The sequence below is a fragment of the Sprattus sprattus genome, assembly GCF_963457725.1.
Source record: "Sprattus sprattus genome assembly, chromosome: 15".
In the NCBI taxonomy this organism is placed as follows: domain Eukaryota; kingdom Metazoa; phylum Chordata; class Actinopteri; order Clupeiformes; family Clupeidae; genus Sprattus; species Sprattus sprattus.
Window position 1 is genome coordinate 28286318 of NC_137913.1, and position 19399 is coordinate 28305716.

Below are 19399 nucleotides of genomic sequence, written 5' to 3' on the forward strand. Positions count from 1 at the left end.
TACCCAGGTGCTGGTTGCTGTTGCCATGTTGCCCCAGCCTGAACCAGTTGTTGCAACCTCTGCTCATGGCGAGCTAAATCCTCCCGCTGGAGCTCAAGATCCCTTTGCTGGCGACTTAAACGCTCACCTTGTTGCACCAACGCCTGCTCATGTTGCTCCACGCGTGCTTGAGCGCGAAGGAACAACTCCTTCATGTTCTCCATCTGTTCGGAAACCCCCGCTGGATCCATAATGTCTGCGTTGTTCTGTCAGGCGGGAATCGAACCCGGGTCGCTGGCGTCGTGAACCAGCGAGCTACTGAGTGAGCTAATACACGGATCCAATTGCGGTTAACAGTCAAAGTACTTGATTTATTAAACAACAAAAATCCAACGCACAGGAGACAAACGAGAAAGTTCAAACAGTTCCAAAAGCACAGAAGAAAACTCCAGAATGCAAAAAGAAGCAGCGCAGAAACGGCAGTTCAAAAATCCCAAAAAGGTACAAAGTTCAAAAGCGGCAGTCCATAAATCCCAAGAGAAACAGGTGGTCAAAAACAGCAGTCAAAAAATCCCAAGAGATACAGGTGGTCAAAACGGCAGTCAATAAATCCAAAGGATACAGAAAATCAGAACGGCAGAGAAAATCCACAGGCAAAAATACAATAGGTACACGAGGCAAAAAGTACGGCAGAGAAAATCCACAGGCAAAAATACAATTGGTACACGAGGCAAAAAGTACGGCAGAGAACCGCAAACCGAGAACAGAGAACAGAGAACCAATTACTCACTTGACTGGAGACTCCTAACAACGCAGAAAAGAACAAGTGAAAAAAGCCCACTACTTATACCCCGCTTAACAAGCACCAACACAGAACAGGTGAGAACAGAAAATGAGAATCAGGTGGGCAACAGGTACACAAAGAAAACAATCTCCACTAGATGGCGCCAAAGTCATAGAATCTGTCACCGAGCGTGACACTCTGTCTGCATCTTTGTATACTCACAGTCACAGTCTTTCTTTGCAGCATCTGATAAGGCCCCAACTTCCCATGATCCTGTTCTCTCAGTAGAAGAGAAGACAACCAATCAGGTATAAGAGAGAAATGCTAATGAAGTCTATCCCCACAGGCTTGGCTCAGAGGCATCCTTCCATTGTTTCTCCGCAATGCTGTGAGTGTAGAGCATGTAGGTCTCCATGCATTTGCGAGCCTTGAGCTGCTCAATCAGAGCTGGATAGCCAATCTCCAGGATGCTGACCATCTCGTCATGGTCCTGTTCCTTCTCAGCTCCCTTCTGCTCAGTCTCATTTTCTTGCCCTACACTTTTCTTCCCTGTGGAGAAGGGCTGGCAAAGTCCTTAGGCACAGGCGTGGTTAAAGGTGTTTGTACCGTGGTCGTCTTTGGGTGCTGTGTTTGATTGTTTGTGCGTTCGGACTGTAGGAAATCACTGCGCCTCATACAGGTGTCCTTAAATGTGTCATAAGACTGTGGTGGAAGTTTAAGGAGAATTGGAGGATGGTTACCGGCATCACCATAGCTGCTGTTGCTAACACCTTGATGACTCCCACTGTCGGAGCTACTTTTTCCATGGGTATGCGTGCGCGGTTTGGTGTTGAGGGACTCCTGGGACCCATAGTGTTGATACATGTAGTGGTTGTAGTGGTACTCCTCCTGGGGGTTGTGGAAGTTGAAGTGGGGGCGCGGAAAGCTGCCCAGGCCGTAACCCGGATGTTTTTGGCGAACTACTACGTCCACCCCCTCTCCCCCCCTTAGCACACATCTCCATGAGGAGGGCCAAGCAGAGAGTCAGGAGAACAGCACGCTTCATGTTGTCTGGAGAGATAACAGCAAGAAACACACACACGCACACACACACACACACACACACACACACACACACACACACACACACACACACACACACACACACACACACACACATACACACACACACACTTAGGTCAATTTGTTTCTTTATATATGTTTTTGCATGGCTGTGCTATTCACTTAAGTATGTTGCTTAGTAATTAGGATACTTGTAACGTAGACACTACCTGATCACTGAATCTCATCATTAGAGAAAAATGACTAGCCTACATTTCATAGAGTAAATGACAGGGAGACAATATAATCACACATATATACACATCTGAACATCTAACTGCTCGGTTCTGTATGCGACTGACTGACGCCTCTACTAACGTACATGAATGACTTCATAACCCAGAAAATGCGATGCTATGAATGGACGGGTGTCAGGGAGAGACAGCTAGCGCGCGCAAACGAAGTCAAATGATGACAGTGCTTTTTTTTTATCTACATTATTTTAGCAGTTTAACCTTTTTCAGCTGTGATCTTTACACGTATCGCAATGTTTACCTTCTGATTTGAGAACCCGTCCACTCTCTCGTTGGTTTGACCAGTCAAGGGTGAAGTGATGCTCATCAACAGGAGGGGGAGCTTTTTTCATATTCTGGAGCTGCGTAATCCGGGAACTCTACTATTTGTTTTCTGGCAGGCGATAACCTCGGTGACGAGCAGACAAACGGAACAGAAACCCGGACAACAGAGTTTATCTTAAAAAATAGCCTATATTCAGCAAGGAAAAAGATTGTCTTTTTCTCTTTTTGTCACTTGTTTGCTATCGGTAGGTAGGTCAGTTTTTGTAAATAAATTGTACGCAAAGCATTGAAATTTCAATTTTCAAGCAGGAAGGCCTAGTTTGACACTGGTTACCAATTATGCCTGATATATTATAGGCCGTATCTTTTTCTTTACGTTTTTAACCTGTCCCTAGTCATCAAAGATATATTTACGGATAAAAGTTGCTTTTCTTCTGAATTACAATAGGTGGCCGTTATATTGTAAACCTAAACTTTTGCACCTCAGGTGATATGCCTCAAGCCCGCGAATGCCTGTGAACTGATAAATAAATGATGAGCGGAAAGAGTACCCTCTCAAGTTCAACAATCAAAGTAACTTTATTTGTAGAACAGTCTCAGGGCAGAAACAATGCCATCCAAAAACAAAAAAGCCAGCTCCGGGAAATGGGTTGACAAGGGAGGGTCTTCTGGAAAAAAAATATTGACACAAACTTGTGTTTGTGCTTTCAATTAGTAGTTTTCCTCGTGGAGTGTATGTCAGGAAAGCTAGGTATATTGGTTGACTCCATTTGCCAACTGATGTACAGCAATTAGTCCCAATTTACTTTTAATGTCTTTTAAGGTTTTAATATCATGATGCAGCTCTTCCAAACTATAAACTGCAGGAGAGAACTGAGAGTTGTAACTGTGAGACAGTTCACATTCATTATTAGTCACAAAGAAGACTTCAGAAAATCATGCACCGATTCAAGCAATCATATGCATTACATCAAAATCTTATTAGACAAAGGCAACCTACCCATAAGATAGCATTACTATTAGGTGAAAGGTATAGTATTTAGTGCTCAGAGCTTTCACAAACTGAAATCAAAGAAAAACAACAGGACCGTTGAGAACCAAATTAAGCTCAGATTTCACTAAGGTCCAAACTAGGCTGTGAAAATTGCCGCCCTTTAATAGAATGGTAGAAAATCAAACAAAACACATTGCTAGTGTTGGCAGTTTGCTACAGTAATGTCAACTGGCAGGAAACATATAGGTACTATATGAAAATAAAATACTCACAGCAGGCATGTTCCCCTTAAAAGTAACATACAGACACACAGTAACAAACAGTTTCCAATTATGAAATAAACTCTCTTTGTGCACAGCACACTAGAACATCAGCAAGTCTACAGTCGAATCAAGAACATGTTAGTACAATGTCTTCCCTTTTACAGGATCAAAAAAATATATATCTAGCAGCTAATATGATTGTGGGGAACAAGTTCAGCTGGGGGATCTGATGATTTGGAGTGTTTTACACAAAAACACCTGCCTGCTCTAGGACCTCAAAGTTTTAGTTCAGTACAAAGAGTAATGCCGACTCTTGCTCTATACCAGCTATCAAAATGACACTGTCCCTATGAGAACCATATCTTAAAAAAGTGCATGTCAGTATAGAGCTAACCTCCCTAAAAACATACTTTACATTATGGCTTCAGCAGTCATAAAATGTTGCACCATGCATTATGGTGACCACTTAGTACTTGCCTTGTCCATAGAGGAACCTTAAACTCAACAAATCTTAACATCTTAACCCTAAGATGTTGTAACTGAGATTAGTGAGTGAGGGAATCAAGTGAAGTGAGATGTAGCGGGAGGGCATAAGTCTTCAGCTGGGGACTGGATCTTCAACACCCAGGTTGAATAACTGACTGCCAAGAGAACTGATTTACACCACTGTCCCTTCAGTTAATATGAACTAACAGGAACTTGACCTTGAGCCAGGTGTGCTTACTGGTGTCTCACACACACACACACACACACACACACACACTGGAAACTGGAAACATAACTGAATGGAACATCTGTTAATGAATAAACATCTGTTAATGCATAAACAAATACATAGTACAAACTAAAACACACAGAGCAAACTGTTAGTTGTGTCAGCAGTAGGCAGGTGACCACACAGCAGGAAAGACATAACACGTCACAAAGACATCCACGCACAGACGCAGTATCCAGCACGTTTTCGCAGTCACAGAGTTACCTTAAGTAAGAGCAACAGTATCCTGATCATCAAGTGCTCTCCTTCCATACATACACACAGTGCAGACATTACATTATTTTACATTCAATGTGTTAATTATTAAAAGCTGAATTATTCACACCAAAAATAAAGCTTGTGTTAGATTTGATGGTCTAGATGGGGCACCGTACATTATTTCATTTTGCTAAATTTAGATTGTAAGTAGGACAGTTTAGCCATGCTTCATTTTGACTGTGCTTATGACAGAGATGTGATACTTAGGCCTTGAGGCTAAATGAATGCCCAGCCAGCCTTGAATTATCCCGACAAAATACAATTTCCCCACAGACATCAATTTAAAGTAAAGAAAACTTCTGATCAAATCGAAACAATTTTCAAAAATGATTTTCATGATTCCCTTTTCAATAGCCTATGACATATAGTGTCTGCTGCTAGTGATTAATCATTTCCACCAAGTCAAGTGGCTGGTTGTTTCCCAGGAGAGCACACCAAATGGACTGCATTTATAAAGCGCTTTTCTACTCATAGAGCACTCAAAGCACTTTAGACATTAATGCCTCGGGTTATTAACCATTCACACACAAATGAAGGTGACAGAATTCAATTTGTGTGTCCGTAAAAAAGGGCATGCTAATCCATGACTCTCTGAAAGTCTGGGAAATACCGCCATGCATTCAAGTGGCATGAGAATAGTGAGAAAATAGTGACAGTTATTTTGTTAACATAGTTAGCATTATTTCTTTCAAATACATTATTTGTTAATAAATTAGTTGAAATATCAAGGTTAAGTGCAAACACTTTTGCAATGTTATCACGACAGCGTTCCAACAATCCAACAAATTAGTTTAATTTAACACCCATACCCTGAATGTTGATCAGTGCATTCAATCACAGATATTTGTCAGCAAGTCAAGAACCCCAAATGTCCCACCAGCCAGTCCTCTCAGTGCAAGAGCAGCAGGCTGAGCAGCACTGAGAGAGTGCTGGACAGCAGAAGCATCGTCCCCTGGTTGAGGGGCCCCAGCTTTTCACCACTGGATTTGTAATTGTTGTTGTCGTTGCTTCGATCTCCGATCTGCTGCTGCAGCTGCTCCTGCTGCTGCTGTGCCACGTGCTGAGTGTAGACGATGTAGAGCTCTATGCATTTACGAGCCTTCAGCTGCTCGATCAGCACAGGGTAGCCGATCTCCATGATGCTGACGACCTCATCCTCTGCCTTCTTCTCTTCTTCTGGCCCTTTCTCAGGCTCCTGCCTGCTCTCCTCCTTGGTGGTCACTGGGGACCCGTTAGTGGTGCTGGTGTTGGTCACTGGGGACCCGTCAGTGGTGCTGGTGTTGGTCACTGGGGACCCGTTAGTGGTGCTGGTGTTGGTCACTGGGGACCCGTCAGTGGTGCTGGTGTTGGTCACTGGGGACCCGTCAGTGGTGCTGGTGTTGGTTACTGGGGACCCGTCAGTGGTGCTGGTGTTGGTCACTGGGGACCCGACAGTGGCGTTCTGGGACTGGGCTGTTGCTCCGGCACTGATGTTTCCACTGGGCTCGGAGTCAGCAGCAGCGGGCCCTGGGGTGCTGTCGGTGCTTTCCGCCGGGTCTTGCTGTGCGAGAGCCACCGGCTCATCCACCTGGGGCTCACTGTCGCCGCCCTGCTGCAAGCTCCTCTTACTGCGCAGCAAGTCACTCCTCTTCATGCAGCTGTCCATGTACGTGTCGTAGTCCTGAGGTGGTGGGCTAAGCAGAACCGGAGGGGGATTGCCGCCGGGACCTCCCTGCCCTGCCCCCCCTGTGCCAGCCTGGGCAGAGCCACCAGCTGCTCCAGCACCTCCATCACCATCCTGGGGCCTGCCGGAGTAACTGGAGCCGTAGCGGCGGTACATGTAGTTGTTGTAGTAGTACTCCTCCTGGGGGCTGTGGAAGTGGAAGTGGGGGCGCGGGAAGCTGCCCAGGCCGTAGCCCAGAGCCATGCCAGCCACGGCCCCGGCACCAGCTGCCATCATCGCCTGCCTGCCAAAGCCCTGGGACCGGGCAGAGGGGTTGTAGCCCATGTTCTGCACAGAATGGGCGAACGGCGAGCCGCCCTGACCGTAGCCCTGACCATAGCTTCGAGAGCCGTAACCATAACTGCCTCCGTAGCCAGGACTTATGATCTTGTTATTAGGGTTCCAGTTGGGGTAAGGGTTTTGCTGAGGGTAGCTGCCTGCTGCTCCAACACCTGCTCCACCAGGATATGATCCACCCCCACCATACCCGGCTCCCCTCACTGGGTACCCAGGGTACGATCCCCCAACTGGGTAAGGATTGGCCGCACCAGGGTACCTGCCAGCCCCCGGATAAGCGCCCTGACCTGGAACCCCACTCTGGGGTGGGTACGGATTTGCCCTCCCTGGGTACATTCCACCTGGGTTGGATCCCTGGTTTGGGAACGAGGGCCTGCCAGGGTAGGGGGGTGGTGCACCTGCTCCTGGATAAGGGGGCGGAGCCCCAGCTCCTGGATAAGGGGGCGGGGCACCTGCTCCTGGGTAACGGGGCGGAGCCCCAGCTCCTGGATAAGGGGGCGGGGCACCTGCTCCTGGGTAACGGGGCGGAGCTCCAGCACCGGGATATGGGGGTGGGGCTCCCGCTCCAGGATAAGGAGGTGGGGCTCCAGCTCCAGGATATGGGGGAGGGTTCTGTGGTTGCCGTGGGTAATTCGCTGGCTGTGATTGGCTTGGTCTCCGTGACGATGACGACCCACCCGTCCCGCTAGTGCGGGAACCGGTGGAGGAGGTTTTGCGACCCCAGCTGATACCACCACTCTTGAAACCACCGCCACCACCTCTTCTGGCCGACGCACTGACCAGAAAAGCCAGGGAGAGAAGCAGCAGGGTGACAGGCTTCATCTCTGTGGGAAAAAGAGAGTGATAGTGTTGAACAGCGTTGAGGAGACAGGATGACTCAGGATGTGGGGATGGAAGAACTGATACAAGATACGTTAAAATAAGAGTAACTTGAAGCAGTTTTATAGTAGAGCATAGAGCAATTGGCAATTGCAATGCTACAAGAGTTTCTTTGCATGATTTAACATTCTTGTCTGATGTTTCTAAACAGAACTTTAGTTTACAGCTTGCAGAAAATAAATAGCTTCTTTAGGATCACTCTTGTAGCTTTAGAATTTTGTCAATTGTAAATTCAACATCTGACACTTCATTACTGCCACATAAACAAAATACTCTTTACAATGTAAATAGAGCATGTGAGCATTTTGTTATATGTGCATGTAAATAGAATATATTCTAATATGAAGAGTAGTGCTATTATGAGTACGATAAATAAAGAACTCTTAATATTGTAATATATTCTATTTTCATTGTGTAGCTATAATGGAGGGTTCCAAATCTGGAGTTGTAAAATTCCACGGAACTTGGACAAGTGAATATCACGCGAGGGGGGCGAGGTCGTGTGGTGTCCAGCGACTGTTGGTAAGTCAGCTGGTTTCCCATGTGTGACCGTGCGTCATAAATAATCTAGCTAACGGCTTGTCTTCTGACAAGGATTGAATACATGCTAAATAAATAGGCCTACACACTGTGCAGGACGTGTTCTACTACAGAAATGAGAGTATCTCAATATATCACACTGACAGCCGTTAGAAGTAGCTAACGTAAACTGATATTAACTGACGCTGTGTTTATTCTGATCTCACTGGGCAACAAGGATAATAATATTAGCTAGCTACCATTAAGAAGGGTTATCAACAAGTATAACACCCTGCTCTGATAGAATATTCAGAAAACATTAATGCTATAAGGTATCGACCAGTATTCTTTGCCACGACTAAATTGTCGAAGGTTGGTGTAGAATAGTAATGTTAGACAACGTTAGCATACGATAGCGTGGCTGTCTTCTTACAGCAAGCGATGTGTGTTTCATAACGTTGCTAGGGGATCTTCGCCTCCCCGATTACAAATTCTCATTAATATTATAAGGTGCCACAGCATTACAGTAGCAACTGAAAAAACACTCCTACCTACCTTTTAATGTATTTCCCTTTGAGTTGCCAACGCCGTCTGAGACTGGTGCTGTTGTTGTGTGTCAACTGACCGCTACAAATAATGAGCCCTTCTACGGAGCCTACATGGAAAGAAGTTTCCACTGATGTCATTTCCGGTTGTGTGGATAATCTGATTTAGGAAGATTCTGGATTGGAGCGCAGCATCTCATTAACATAATGCCTTACACCGCAAATACATATTATTTTATTTTTGGAATAAAACACGTACAACATTAAATGTACAAATAGAAGATGGTTAACAAATATGTTCATGTTTAATGATAATGACCGAATATATAATTATTCAAAGCATGGAACTGGCCTATTTAAACCAGTTATTTATTTTATAATGAAATCATATTTTTTCTAATATTAATTTTATATTTGTATAGCATTGTAACCATTGTTTTTTGAAAAATGTCACTTCATCAAATCAAACTTTACTTATTTAGGACATGATTTATTTTACTTGCCGTCGAAGATAAAATAAATCCTTCTATTACCCCCTTTCCCAAGATTCTTTAGACATAATCCAACTTCCTTGGAAACAAGGTTACATCACTTTGTAGCTTTTACTTAAGATAAAATAAGATAAGATAAACTTTTATTAATCCCGTAAGGGAAATTCAGATGTCATCGCAGCAAGATTATGAAGTGAATAAAAGGGACAGAAGAAATGGGAATCAAACATATACATAAAACATTAATAAATTAAAAACAGTCCAGCTTCCTCCACGTTTTCTCCTCCCAAACCGCCTCCAGACCATCCAGTTAGGGGGCTCCTCCTCCCGCTCCGCCGGTAGTCCACCACGAGCTCCTTGGTCTCTCCGACGCTGAGCCCACAAAACTCTCCACCAGCGCTTCTTCTCTATTCAACAGACACGCACACTGCCTCCACAGTCACTAGAATATGGTGGCATAACCTTGCAGCACCCTTCCTAACCACTGGATGGCGCATGTGGGAATGCAACATGAAAGTGTCTTAATCTTCAAAATTGAAACTGTAGATGTTAATCCGAACAAGATAATGAATTACCTTACACATCAGAGGGTTCAGAAGGTTTCTACAGAGGGGTTTTTTTTTTTCAGAAAAAGATCACTCGCACTGCCCTTTCCTCAATCACAGTTGAAAATGGGAAGACTTGCAAGGCCGTTTGTCTTAGCTAATCATGATCTTCAGAATGGAAATGTCTAAGTATTTGGCCAGTTTCAATACATTCAAGAAATACCCTCTGTCTTTTTTTAATGCATGACATGAGATGAGAACTACAGTGAGCTGACCTTTCCTCACATTTTCTCATTTTGAATTTGATACCTTTCTCAGTGTATAATGGACCAAGGTTCTGCTGATTCCTCCTATGAACCGGTCCAACCTCACTGGGTCTACCACAAGCATGTGGATGGTCAAGATCTCTGGGTGGCCTTCAGCCAGCACGACTCAGACAAACTCAATGAGGGTTTCGAGAGGGGTAAGTGTCAGTGAGCATGTGGCATGATTTTGTTATATGTTAATGCATTCTCATAAAAACCTTTCTGGGCCTGGCTGTTCTATTATACCTTCACCTTAACTGACGTATTTTTCATAGGTTGCCTGGTCATTGGTCATTATCCGCTTGTCTTTCATCCCATTATATGATTGGCCTCTGCCAGCTGTCACTTGTTTCCTTACTGGTTCCCTTCTCTCGCTATGCAGTGACGGAGGCGCAGGAGGAAGTGGTGGCCACAGATAGGGCCCACTATGACGTCCTGCTGAAGGAGCGCATTCGACGGGCAGCCTACTGGGAAGAGGAGCCCACTGCGGTCCTCCGGGGCACGTGGTTCTACAAGAGTGCCAAGGACCACCACTACATACCATACCCAGAGTCCATCAGTGAACGTCTGGAGGTATATATACCTGTTCAAATGCTATGGTCACACCGGTGAGGGCAGCATATAAAATGATAAAGGCAACTGATCTTGATTAATATACCGATTGATCTTAGTTGTTCCTGAAATCATGCAACATTTGTTACAAATGGATCTTGGTTCCTATAATTTGTCCTTAGAGCAGCATAACGGAAGAATTGCTAATCGTTAACGAGATGCTAGCGGCTAGAACTAACGAAACCTCTTGAAATGTGCTTGTCGGCCAAGAAGACGTGTTGCCACTAGAAAACGTATTGAAACCGGAAGTGGGTGATTAACTCCGTTTAATTGCCTAATACGGTAATACCAGGACCTTTACTTTTTCGTTGAGAACTTGTGTTGGTCGCCTGACCTTTAAACGATCGTGTTATTTATTTATTTATTATTTTTGTGAAGTTATATACGGCTCAATACTCAACTGACTTGTTAACCGAACTTTTACGAAGTCATCGATCTATAAATCCAGGAATCTCTGTGTGTGTGTGTGTCAGTCTGTCTAGGGCGTATCTCCCTGACGGTAGTTACGTTAGTTATGAGATTTCGCATGTAGCTTACGCATGTCATGAACCTGTGCATCCTTGATTTTGAAGATTTTTGAAATCATAGTTCGCGAGATATTTGTATTTTACCGTTTCCCGTAGGCACTAATGGGTTATCGTTTCCCGTAGCAAGTCCCACTGTGCACCGAAATGACGTCACAATCGAACATATACGCGTAGCGGTATTAAAACTATCCTGCCTTCACTCAAAGTTCAGAATAGCGTTGGATACGATAAGGAGGTCCGCATTCAAATTCTTCTTGGTGAACAGATACAGACATTTGCTCAGGTAATCTTAAGACAGTGATTGATTTTATCTATTCGTTTATTTTTAAGCTTCTTTATATTAAGTTTCAAAGTAATGTCTAGAGTTGTACAGTCATCTAACAGACAGGGAATAATAATCCATCAAAATATTCATATTGTTTATTAGTATAGCGTACTTTTACAGTACATTTCTGCACTTATTTGACTCACAACTTGGCAAACTCATTTCATAAGCATGGTTGAAATGTAACTGTGATTACAGCACTTATTCATGGCATATGCAAAACGCATGAATTTTAGCAACGTGAATTATGTCATAGTCATAGAACAGTCGTCGTCATAGATGTTACCCCAGCTGATGCGTATGGGCCTGGCATGTAACCAACTCTCATTACCATGTTAAGTAGTATATTGTAGTTTGATGTATTTGTATAAGAGTTAGCTTTCTATTCAACGTTGCCGGTTAGCCTAGACCAGTGACCATGTGTTCATGGCATGCATCTACTGACGCAATGAGAGAGGTTTTCCGATGTATTAGTGTCCCGATGTATCTGTTATAATTCGTGTGTACTTTGTTTTCTCATTATTGCAATATTATAAACCTCAGTTTGCATTTACCCCGGCTGGGAGAGGCTGTCATTCCGAAGATACTTTGTGTGATCGCCTTTGCTCTGTGTTCATTAAACCTGTCAGAGTGTATGAATAAACGGCTGGGTGCCAGTCAAAATCACAACGCAAGAGTGGAGTACTACAACGCTACAAATGGTAGCTTATATTGATAAGCGTCGGAGGCTTTCAGATTGTTCATTGCTTTCCCATCTGTTGCTATGGAGTCCACGAAATACGCGCAAATAAACATTAAAACATTTCTTAATGAAAAGGAAACATGCATCACAATAATACTTCAGTGTAACCTGTACCTATGTGGAGTGCAAATATGTCTTGCTATTACACTACACAACAGCTACACCTACGTCTGCTAACACTACAGAATGCATAATTCCTACGGGCACTGCACTAGTACAACTAAAAACACAAGTGACTTGTTAACCGAACGTAAAACTTGTTTTACGAAGCTATATGACCAAAATACACAGTTAGCGTGCTAATCAAACGTTTACACCGTGTCAGATTAGTAGTTTTTAATTAAATAATTTTCTGTTCAGGTCAGATAACAGGTTTAACCAGCCAGAGACCGGAGAGAAGTGACGACGTCTGGTTTCAATACGTTTTCCAGCGGAAATACATCTTCTTGACCGACAGTGCTTACTTTGACACTATGACAAACTAGTTAGTCAACAACTGTCCTAACACAGTCAAACATCAAGCAAGTGCAACACAAGACAAAGCAAGACGGCAAATAAGCAACTTACTAGTTCGGCAGACAATAGAAAACGGGCGGCTTCAGGCAAACCTACATAACGCAGTAATATGCCTACAGACCCTGGTATGGCAATGGCACGGAAGCGATTCTCCATATTAAAAGTCATTGTAGCGCCCCAATTTTTTTTAAGCTGTTATTTTAGGGTAAAACTGCTTATCCTAACCCTAACCCTGAAGTACAATTACTGCATAAGGCCACTTAAATACTGCTTTACACTGTCATGCATTCATAACAGTTGGCATATAGGCAGGCTATGCTGCAAGACCAGTGGGGGAAGACAGTAGAGTTTCCATCTGGTGAAGTAGTCATTCTTCAGAACCCCAAGGTAAGCTATAATGCATAAGCACATTTGTGTGTGTGTGTGTGTGTGTGTGTGTGTGTGTGTGTGTGTGTGTGTGTGTGTGTGTGTGTGTGTGTGTGTGTGTGTGTGTGTGTGTGTGAGCGGATAAGATAAAATAAGACAACCTTCATCAGCCCCATGCAGTCTAAATCCAGTGGCTTTTTTTCCCATGATGTATATCCCTTTTGACCCCTAGCTTGCCACACAGTGGCCTTCAGTAACATCAGTAGACGACTGGGCCTCCCTTGATATTAAAAACTCTTGTTCAGTGAAAAGGGGAATAGAGAATACTGGCACTGAGATACCAGAGGGTAAGGCTCCACTTTCTCATACTGTTAATACTTACTTACTTACTAGTGTTTTGTTATGTTTGATGATAGATGTGAAGTTACACACAGGCCTGTGGTACGAGTCTGACAAACCTGTGTGTGTGTGTGTGTTCATGTGAGTGTGTTTGTAGGGGAACCTCAAAATGTGGATCACCTGGTGTTCATGGTGCATGGGATTGGGCCCTCATGTGATACCCGCTTTCGAACCATCGTCTCATGTGGTATGTGTTTCTTCCTTTGTGGCTATTGCTGTGTGTGTGGTGTGTGTGTGTGTGTGTGTGTGTGTGTGTGTGTGTGTGTGTGTGTGTGTGTGTGTGTGTGTGTGTGTGTGTGTGTGTGTGTGTGTGTGAGTGTGTGTGTATGTTTGCACATCTTCACCCTTTTTTTGTAGGCTTTAACAAACCCCTCATCTTTTCTTTGCACCCCCTGCACCCAACCCACCATGGTTCAGTAAATGAGTTTCGTCGAGCGACACAGGGGTTGGTGGAGACTCATTGCAGGACGGCACAGGCCGAGGGCCAGATCGGCCGAGTGGAGTTCCTGCCAGTAGACTGGCATAGCCCCTTACACGGTGATGCCAATGGAGTTGACAAGTGAGACACCAAAGTATTGCAGCGCTTGATCACACAACACACATAGTTCCACAACTGCCACAGTTCTCAAAGAAATGGAACTTGATCAAGTAAAAGTAGAATTTAGTGAAATTGAAAGCAGTGAAATATAGCAAACCGAAATAAGCCTGGTATAACCACACCCAATTAGTCTGGCCATGCCCCTATGGGGATTGTTTCCAGTTTTTGCATCCTAATGGGCTTAGTCTGGACCCTGTGGACAGTAAGGAAACAATGTCTTTACTCTTGATGAATAAATGTACACCTTCGTCTTGGTTGAACATTCTTCTTCAATCCTTCTTTGTTTTCTAGCGTTGCGACAACTGTTTGTCACGCTTTATCTCACTCTAGCACTGCTGCCATTATTGTAACAACATTTCAAACAAACGTTCCACTTTAGCACCATCATACTTAGCCTCCCCTACTTGGTCCGCCCTTCAGAATGGCTCAGAGATGCATCTTGCCAAGAGGGTTTCCGGACTGTAATCTCAGCAAAAACTGAGCTGGGAGCACTAGGCGGATAGAGCCAGGCTTAATGGAAATATGACAGATGGAAAACATTAAATTATTCACAGCTTGTTCAAGAACTATAGACTTAGTTTTAGTTTTAAACAAAAAAATATGCAAAATTTCAGAAGACTACAGCTGCTAAGCATATATGTGATAACATAATAAAATATAATGTAATAAAACATAATGGATTGTTCAACCCAATTTCTCACCATTGGATCCTTCCCTTTTCCAGAGTCATACAGCGCATCACCCTCCCCAGCGTTGAACGACTCCGAAACTTTGCCAACCAGTCATTACTGGATCTGTTCTTCTACAGCAGCCCCACTTACTGCCAGGTCATCCTGGACACTGTGGCAACAGAGCTCAACCGCCTCCACGGCCTCTTCTGCTCACGTCACCCCAACTTCCAGGGACAGGTGTCTCTAGTGGGGCACAGTCTAGGTCTGTTCACCCTCTCCCAGGCCAGAACATACTATATATATATATACTCTCTCACACACACGCACGCACGCACACAATGCATCTCTGAGCCACACACACACACAAACACACACCTCTAGCTCAAATATTATAGCACGATGCAAAATAGCAAAACAAGGGCTTGATTCCCAGTACCCATACATAAAATATTTATGATAAGATGTTTATTATGATAAGATATATGGCTTATCTGTACGTCACAAAATGAGTACATTTAAATGTAAAGAGTTTTGTAAACCTGTGCCATTTACTTTGTCGAAAAGAGTGCAAATCAAGAAAACTGTGTTGGAAGAGGACACAAGGTACATGAACACGTGACAATCAACCATTATTGGCCATTATCCTCATTACAATACAAGAGTTGTGAATAACACTGCTGGGTGTTGCTAAGTGTTTAGGTGTCGGCACAGAAATCAGTAGCAAACCAAACCAGCATGGCCCATAAAGCTGTGTCATCATTGTCCCATGATGGCATCAGACTAGTGGAGATTTCCTGACTTCTCTGTCCTCCCTCAGGCTCTCTCATTCTGTTTGACCTTCTGACTAACCAGGTGGTTGGCTTGGGTCACCCTAACAACCCCGAGGTAAGAACCAATGATGAAAAGGTTCAACATATTTACACGTTTTCATATTCACACAACTACATACCAGTAATACTATCTAACAGAAAGGTTTATATTGGGGAGGGATTGAGAATAATAATGTGACAGTACAGAGCGTTCCTCTGACGTCTATTTTCTGTGCCTTGTTGTTAAGACTTTTAAGATTCCAGAATTTCATGTATAAAGTTGGAGGGGAGGTCCATGCCTTATTTCTGCTAGTACTGAGGATGGTCTTAATGAACTACTTCTGCCCTTTGTGCTCTTTGTCTCCCAGGACCTCCGCAGAGGTGCAGGGGCCATTTTGGCTCCTAGTCCACAGAGCAGTGGCCTTAGAGCAACTGTGAGTGGTGTGGAATCGGACGGACACCAGCACTCCACCAAATACAACCGCATGCGTCTAATCAGCAGCAGTGTGGATAATGACAGTATTGACACAGGGGTTGGCCAGGTTGGATGACCTATGTTTGTTTCCTCGTTTCCATATTTTCATCGTCCCTCATTCCCAAGCCCATTCCTTGGGCATGTCAGATGATCTATTGTATGTGTTTGTTTATGTATTTGTTTTGTATTTGTTGTCGCAATGTCTCTTTTTCCATCATCTCAAAAAAAAATTTTGACAGTAGTTAACACTAAACTTAAAAAAACTGAAATGAAAATATGTGAGAAACCTATTAGTTTAAAAAATATTCAAAGCTGAGGATCCATGCCAATAATATGAAGATACTTTTATGTTGTTGTAGTTACAAGCAATATGTCCACACTTGGGTGATGTTATTCAGACATGATACAGTAGACACTCAAATACACAAATGCAAGCGGTAAAGTTCAAACAAGTCTTTGATTGAAATTAGCATAACTTTAATGGTATCTCTCTCTCTCCTTTTCTTTTTCTCTGTGTGTTTCTTATATATCTGTGACCTTATTCTTCAGGTGTCCATCCGCTATCCTCAGCTCTCCTTCAACCCCTACATGCTCTTTGCTTTGGGCTCCCCCATCGGAATGTTCCTGACAGTCAGAGGCCTAAGGCACATCGAACCTGACTACTCCTTACCTACCTGCAAGGGCTTCTACAACATCTACCATCCTGTGTGTGAACCATGAAACACACACACACACACTCATAGTGGCTATGTACACGTTCACATAGAGATAGAGTGTGTGCACGACCTAAGCTATACTGGGAACTGTCAAATCCAATGATACATTTAATGGTATCTCTCTCTCTCTGTCACATGCACACATGTGCACACAATACTCTGTGCAGGGACGTACACAGGAATTTTGAAGGGCAGTTGCTCTGCCCTGGAAAAAAGGTGCAACACATAATTTTTTTGTCACTGCCGCTGCCACGGCCCCGTCATCTGATCGCAAATTTTGCCAATAGAATTTTAAACTCTCAGTAACCGCCGCTGCCACGCCTCCGTCATCTGATTGCAAATATTGCCAATATCATTTTAAACTCTCACTAACCGTTGCTGCCATGCCCCCATCCTCCGATCGCAAATATATATATTTCCTTCAGAGGGGCAACTTCAGTTAAGGAGGGCAAACGGGCAGTTGCCCGAGCAACCTAAGCCCACTCCTGTGCAAGTCCCTGACTCTGTGTATTTATGTTTTGCATGTTATCTCTCCTGGTAGCTGGACCCAGTGGCATATCGTATTGAGCCTCTGATCCAGTCCAATACATACATGCCGCCTGTCCTTATTCCTCACATCACAGCTAAGAGGACACACCCTTGTGAGTATCTTTTCTGTCTCTTCCTCTCTCACTCCCCTCTATCCCATGCTCTTTAAGTCTCTCTCTTTATTTTGGGCTCATTTTGTGTCTTTTTTTTCTGTCACCTGCTTTCGTTTTTCTTTTTTTTATTCCAACTAGCTCACTCACTTACACTGTATTCTAATAATTACTGAAGATGGCCGCCAAGGAAACCCCATGGACCATGAGTCGACCTTGAGTTGGCAACATGAAAAATTCTTAACTAGTCACCATTAGAATCCTAAAAGAAAAAGTAGGTTACAAAACAATGCCAAGCGGATGCATGGAAACCTATTTCTCCTGCTAGACTATTATCGTAGTAACCCCCTACCCCCCCCTCTTTCCATCTCTCTCCGTGTCTCTTCCTAAGTGTTATGCACACTTCGCTCAGAGCATGGGCAACAAGAAGGGGACGTCATTCGTAGTTTTAACTGATAAAGTCAATTTACTTAAGAACATAAAAAAACATCAGTACTGTGAAGATATAAAGTATAGTGCAAGTATATGTCTAAGGGTTTGTAACCAAGCCCTTCTCCTACTCCTGCCAATCAGGTAGGAACTCACCACAACTGCATCCCAGTCCACCTGCTAGGAAGAGACAGAAAGTAGACTCTTCATCTATCCCCCAGTCCTTTCCACATGAGTCCCCTCCTGGCTCACTCACTACAGCAGATATACTCAGTGCTCACACTTGTCCCGATGCCTTTGTGTTTGTGCTGCAGACCTTGGGCACAGTGTGGAGCGCCTGGCCACAGGCCTGAAGCACAAGATGAACTCCATCCTCCTCTATGCCTCGCAGTACTTCATTCGTCCACCTTCAGGCAGCAGACAGAGCATTCAAGGTGCATCAGATTCACAGCAACAAGGTTGAAATAGTTCTACTAGTCGTAGTATAAGATGTGGTTGTTGTTGTTGTTGTAGCAGTAGTGTAAGTAGTAGTAGCAGTGGTAGGTGTTGTTGATACATAATATACTTATGGATAGGTATCAGACATTTATCAGACATTTCTCACTAAGTCTCAAATTGATCAAATCGTTATGATCACACTTTATAGTGACCATCTGAAAGTAAAAGTTTTACCTAAGAGTAGAACATAACCAAACAGTCAATACTACAAAGCAGGGAACAGGTAAATAATGGATAATAGTTTGTTAAGCGTCCCGTTTCTTGAATTATTTAAAAGAATGTGTGAGGAAAGTCTAAAAAAGGCAGCACTTTACTTTTCGGCACTGTCTATTAATGGATTGTTGTATGTACTGATATAGTATCAAACAGTATTTTGAAAGCGTCTGCTGATGTTACTGAAGTATTGCTTTATGTTTCACTGGTTGATTCAGAGTCCAGTACACTCCCACCCCAGTCTGAGAGGAGAGATTGCATGAGTACTGGAAGGCTTAACAGGGGGCGCAGGATTGACTACGTCCTCCAACAAACAACCATGGAGAGTATCAACGAATACCTGTTTGCCATCCAGAGTCACTTGTGTTACTGGTGAGAGAGTGTGTGTGTGTGTGTGTGTGTGTGTGTGTGTGTGTGTGTGTGTGTGTGTGTGTGTGTGTGTGTGTGTGACACAGAGAGGTAGACAGAGGGAGAGGTTCTCATATCTCTACGAGGGGTTTGGGAGAGTGAGCCAAGTGTGTGGGTGTGATAAAGGTTGGGGGGTAAAAAGAGCCTTTTAGAATTCTAGCATTCTTACGCATGTTCATATTCTTCCCCCATTAGGGAGTCAGAGGACACAGCCTTACTACTCCTGAGAGAAATCTATGACGAGTCTGGTATTGTGTTTGAGAACCTGCCATCATAGACACAAATAAAGTAATTCATACATGAAATGAACACTGTGATGTTTTTTTAACTCCTAATGCTCTGCGTGTACCATAGGTGTTCTTTAGAGCCACAGAGCGTTTGTGGGTAAAGGGCAGAAAGCTGGGCTTGTAATGCTGGAGGGCAAAAGAGTTTAATCACCATAGATGGAGACCAGCGGAGATGTGCAGTGTGTTTAATCACCACGGATGGAGACCACAGGAGA

General features: G+C 43.8%; 2 protein-coding genes across 2 annotated transcripts; one reads left to right on the forward strand and one right to left on the reverse strand.

Moving 5' to 3' along the window:
* Positions 1 to 2942: 2942 nt before the first annotated feature.
* Positions 2943 to 8725, reverse strand: prnprs3 (prion protein, related sequence 3). Its single transcript, XM_080852713.1, has 2 exons — positions 8625 to 8725; positions 2943 to 7495 (listed from the first exon to the last, which is right to left on the reverse strand). The coding sequence occupies exon 2, from the start codon at positions 7491 to 7493 to the stop codon at positions 5562 to 5564; it is 1932 nt and encodes a 643-aa protein (XP_080708839.1). The 5' UTR covers positions 7494 to 7495; positions 8625 to 8725; the 3' UTR covers positions 2943 to 5561.
* LOC308376373 (triacylglycerol hydrolase DDHD2-like) lies at positions 7544 to 19174 on the forward strand (the record flags this gene model as incomplete). Its single annotated transcript, XM_080852668.1, is given in 17 exon segments — positions 7544 to 7584; positions 7969 to 8013; positions 8015 to 8072; positions 9969 to 10113; positions 10338 to 10528; positions 12975 to 13064; positions 13276 to 13390; positions 13540 to 13629; positions 13860 to 14001; positions 14765 to 14973; positions 15529 to 15596; positions 15889 to 16062; positions 16545 to 16700; positions 17253 to 17352; positions 18093 to 18236; positions 18708 to 18861; positions 19093 to 19174. Coding segments are annotated over 17 exon segments (2004 nt in total).
* Between the last annotated feature and the right edge of the window lie 225 nt (positions 19175 to 19399).

Excerpts from the sequence above, each read along its gene's own strand:
- prnprs3 (XM_080852713.1), bottom strand. The coding sequence starts at position 7,493 with ATGAAGCCTGTCACCCTGCTGCTTCTCTCCCTGGCTTTTCTGGTCAGT.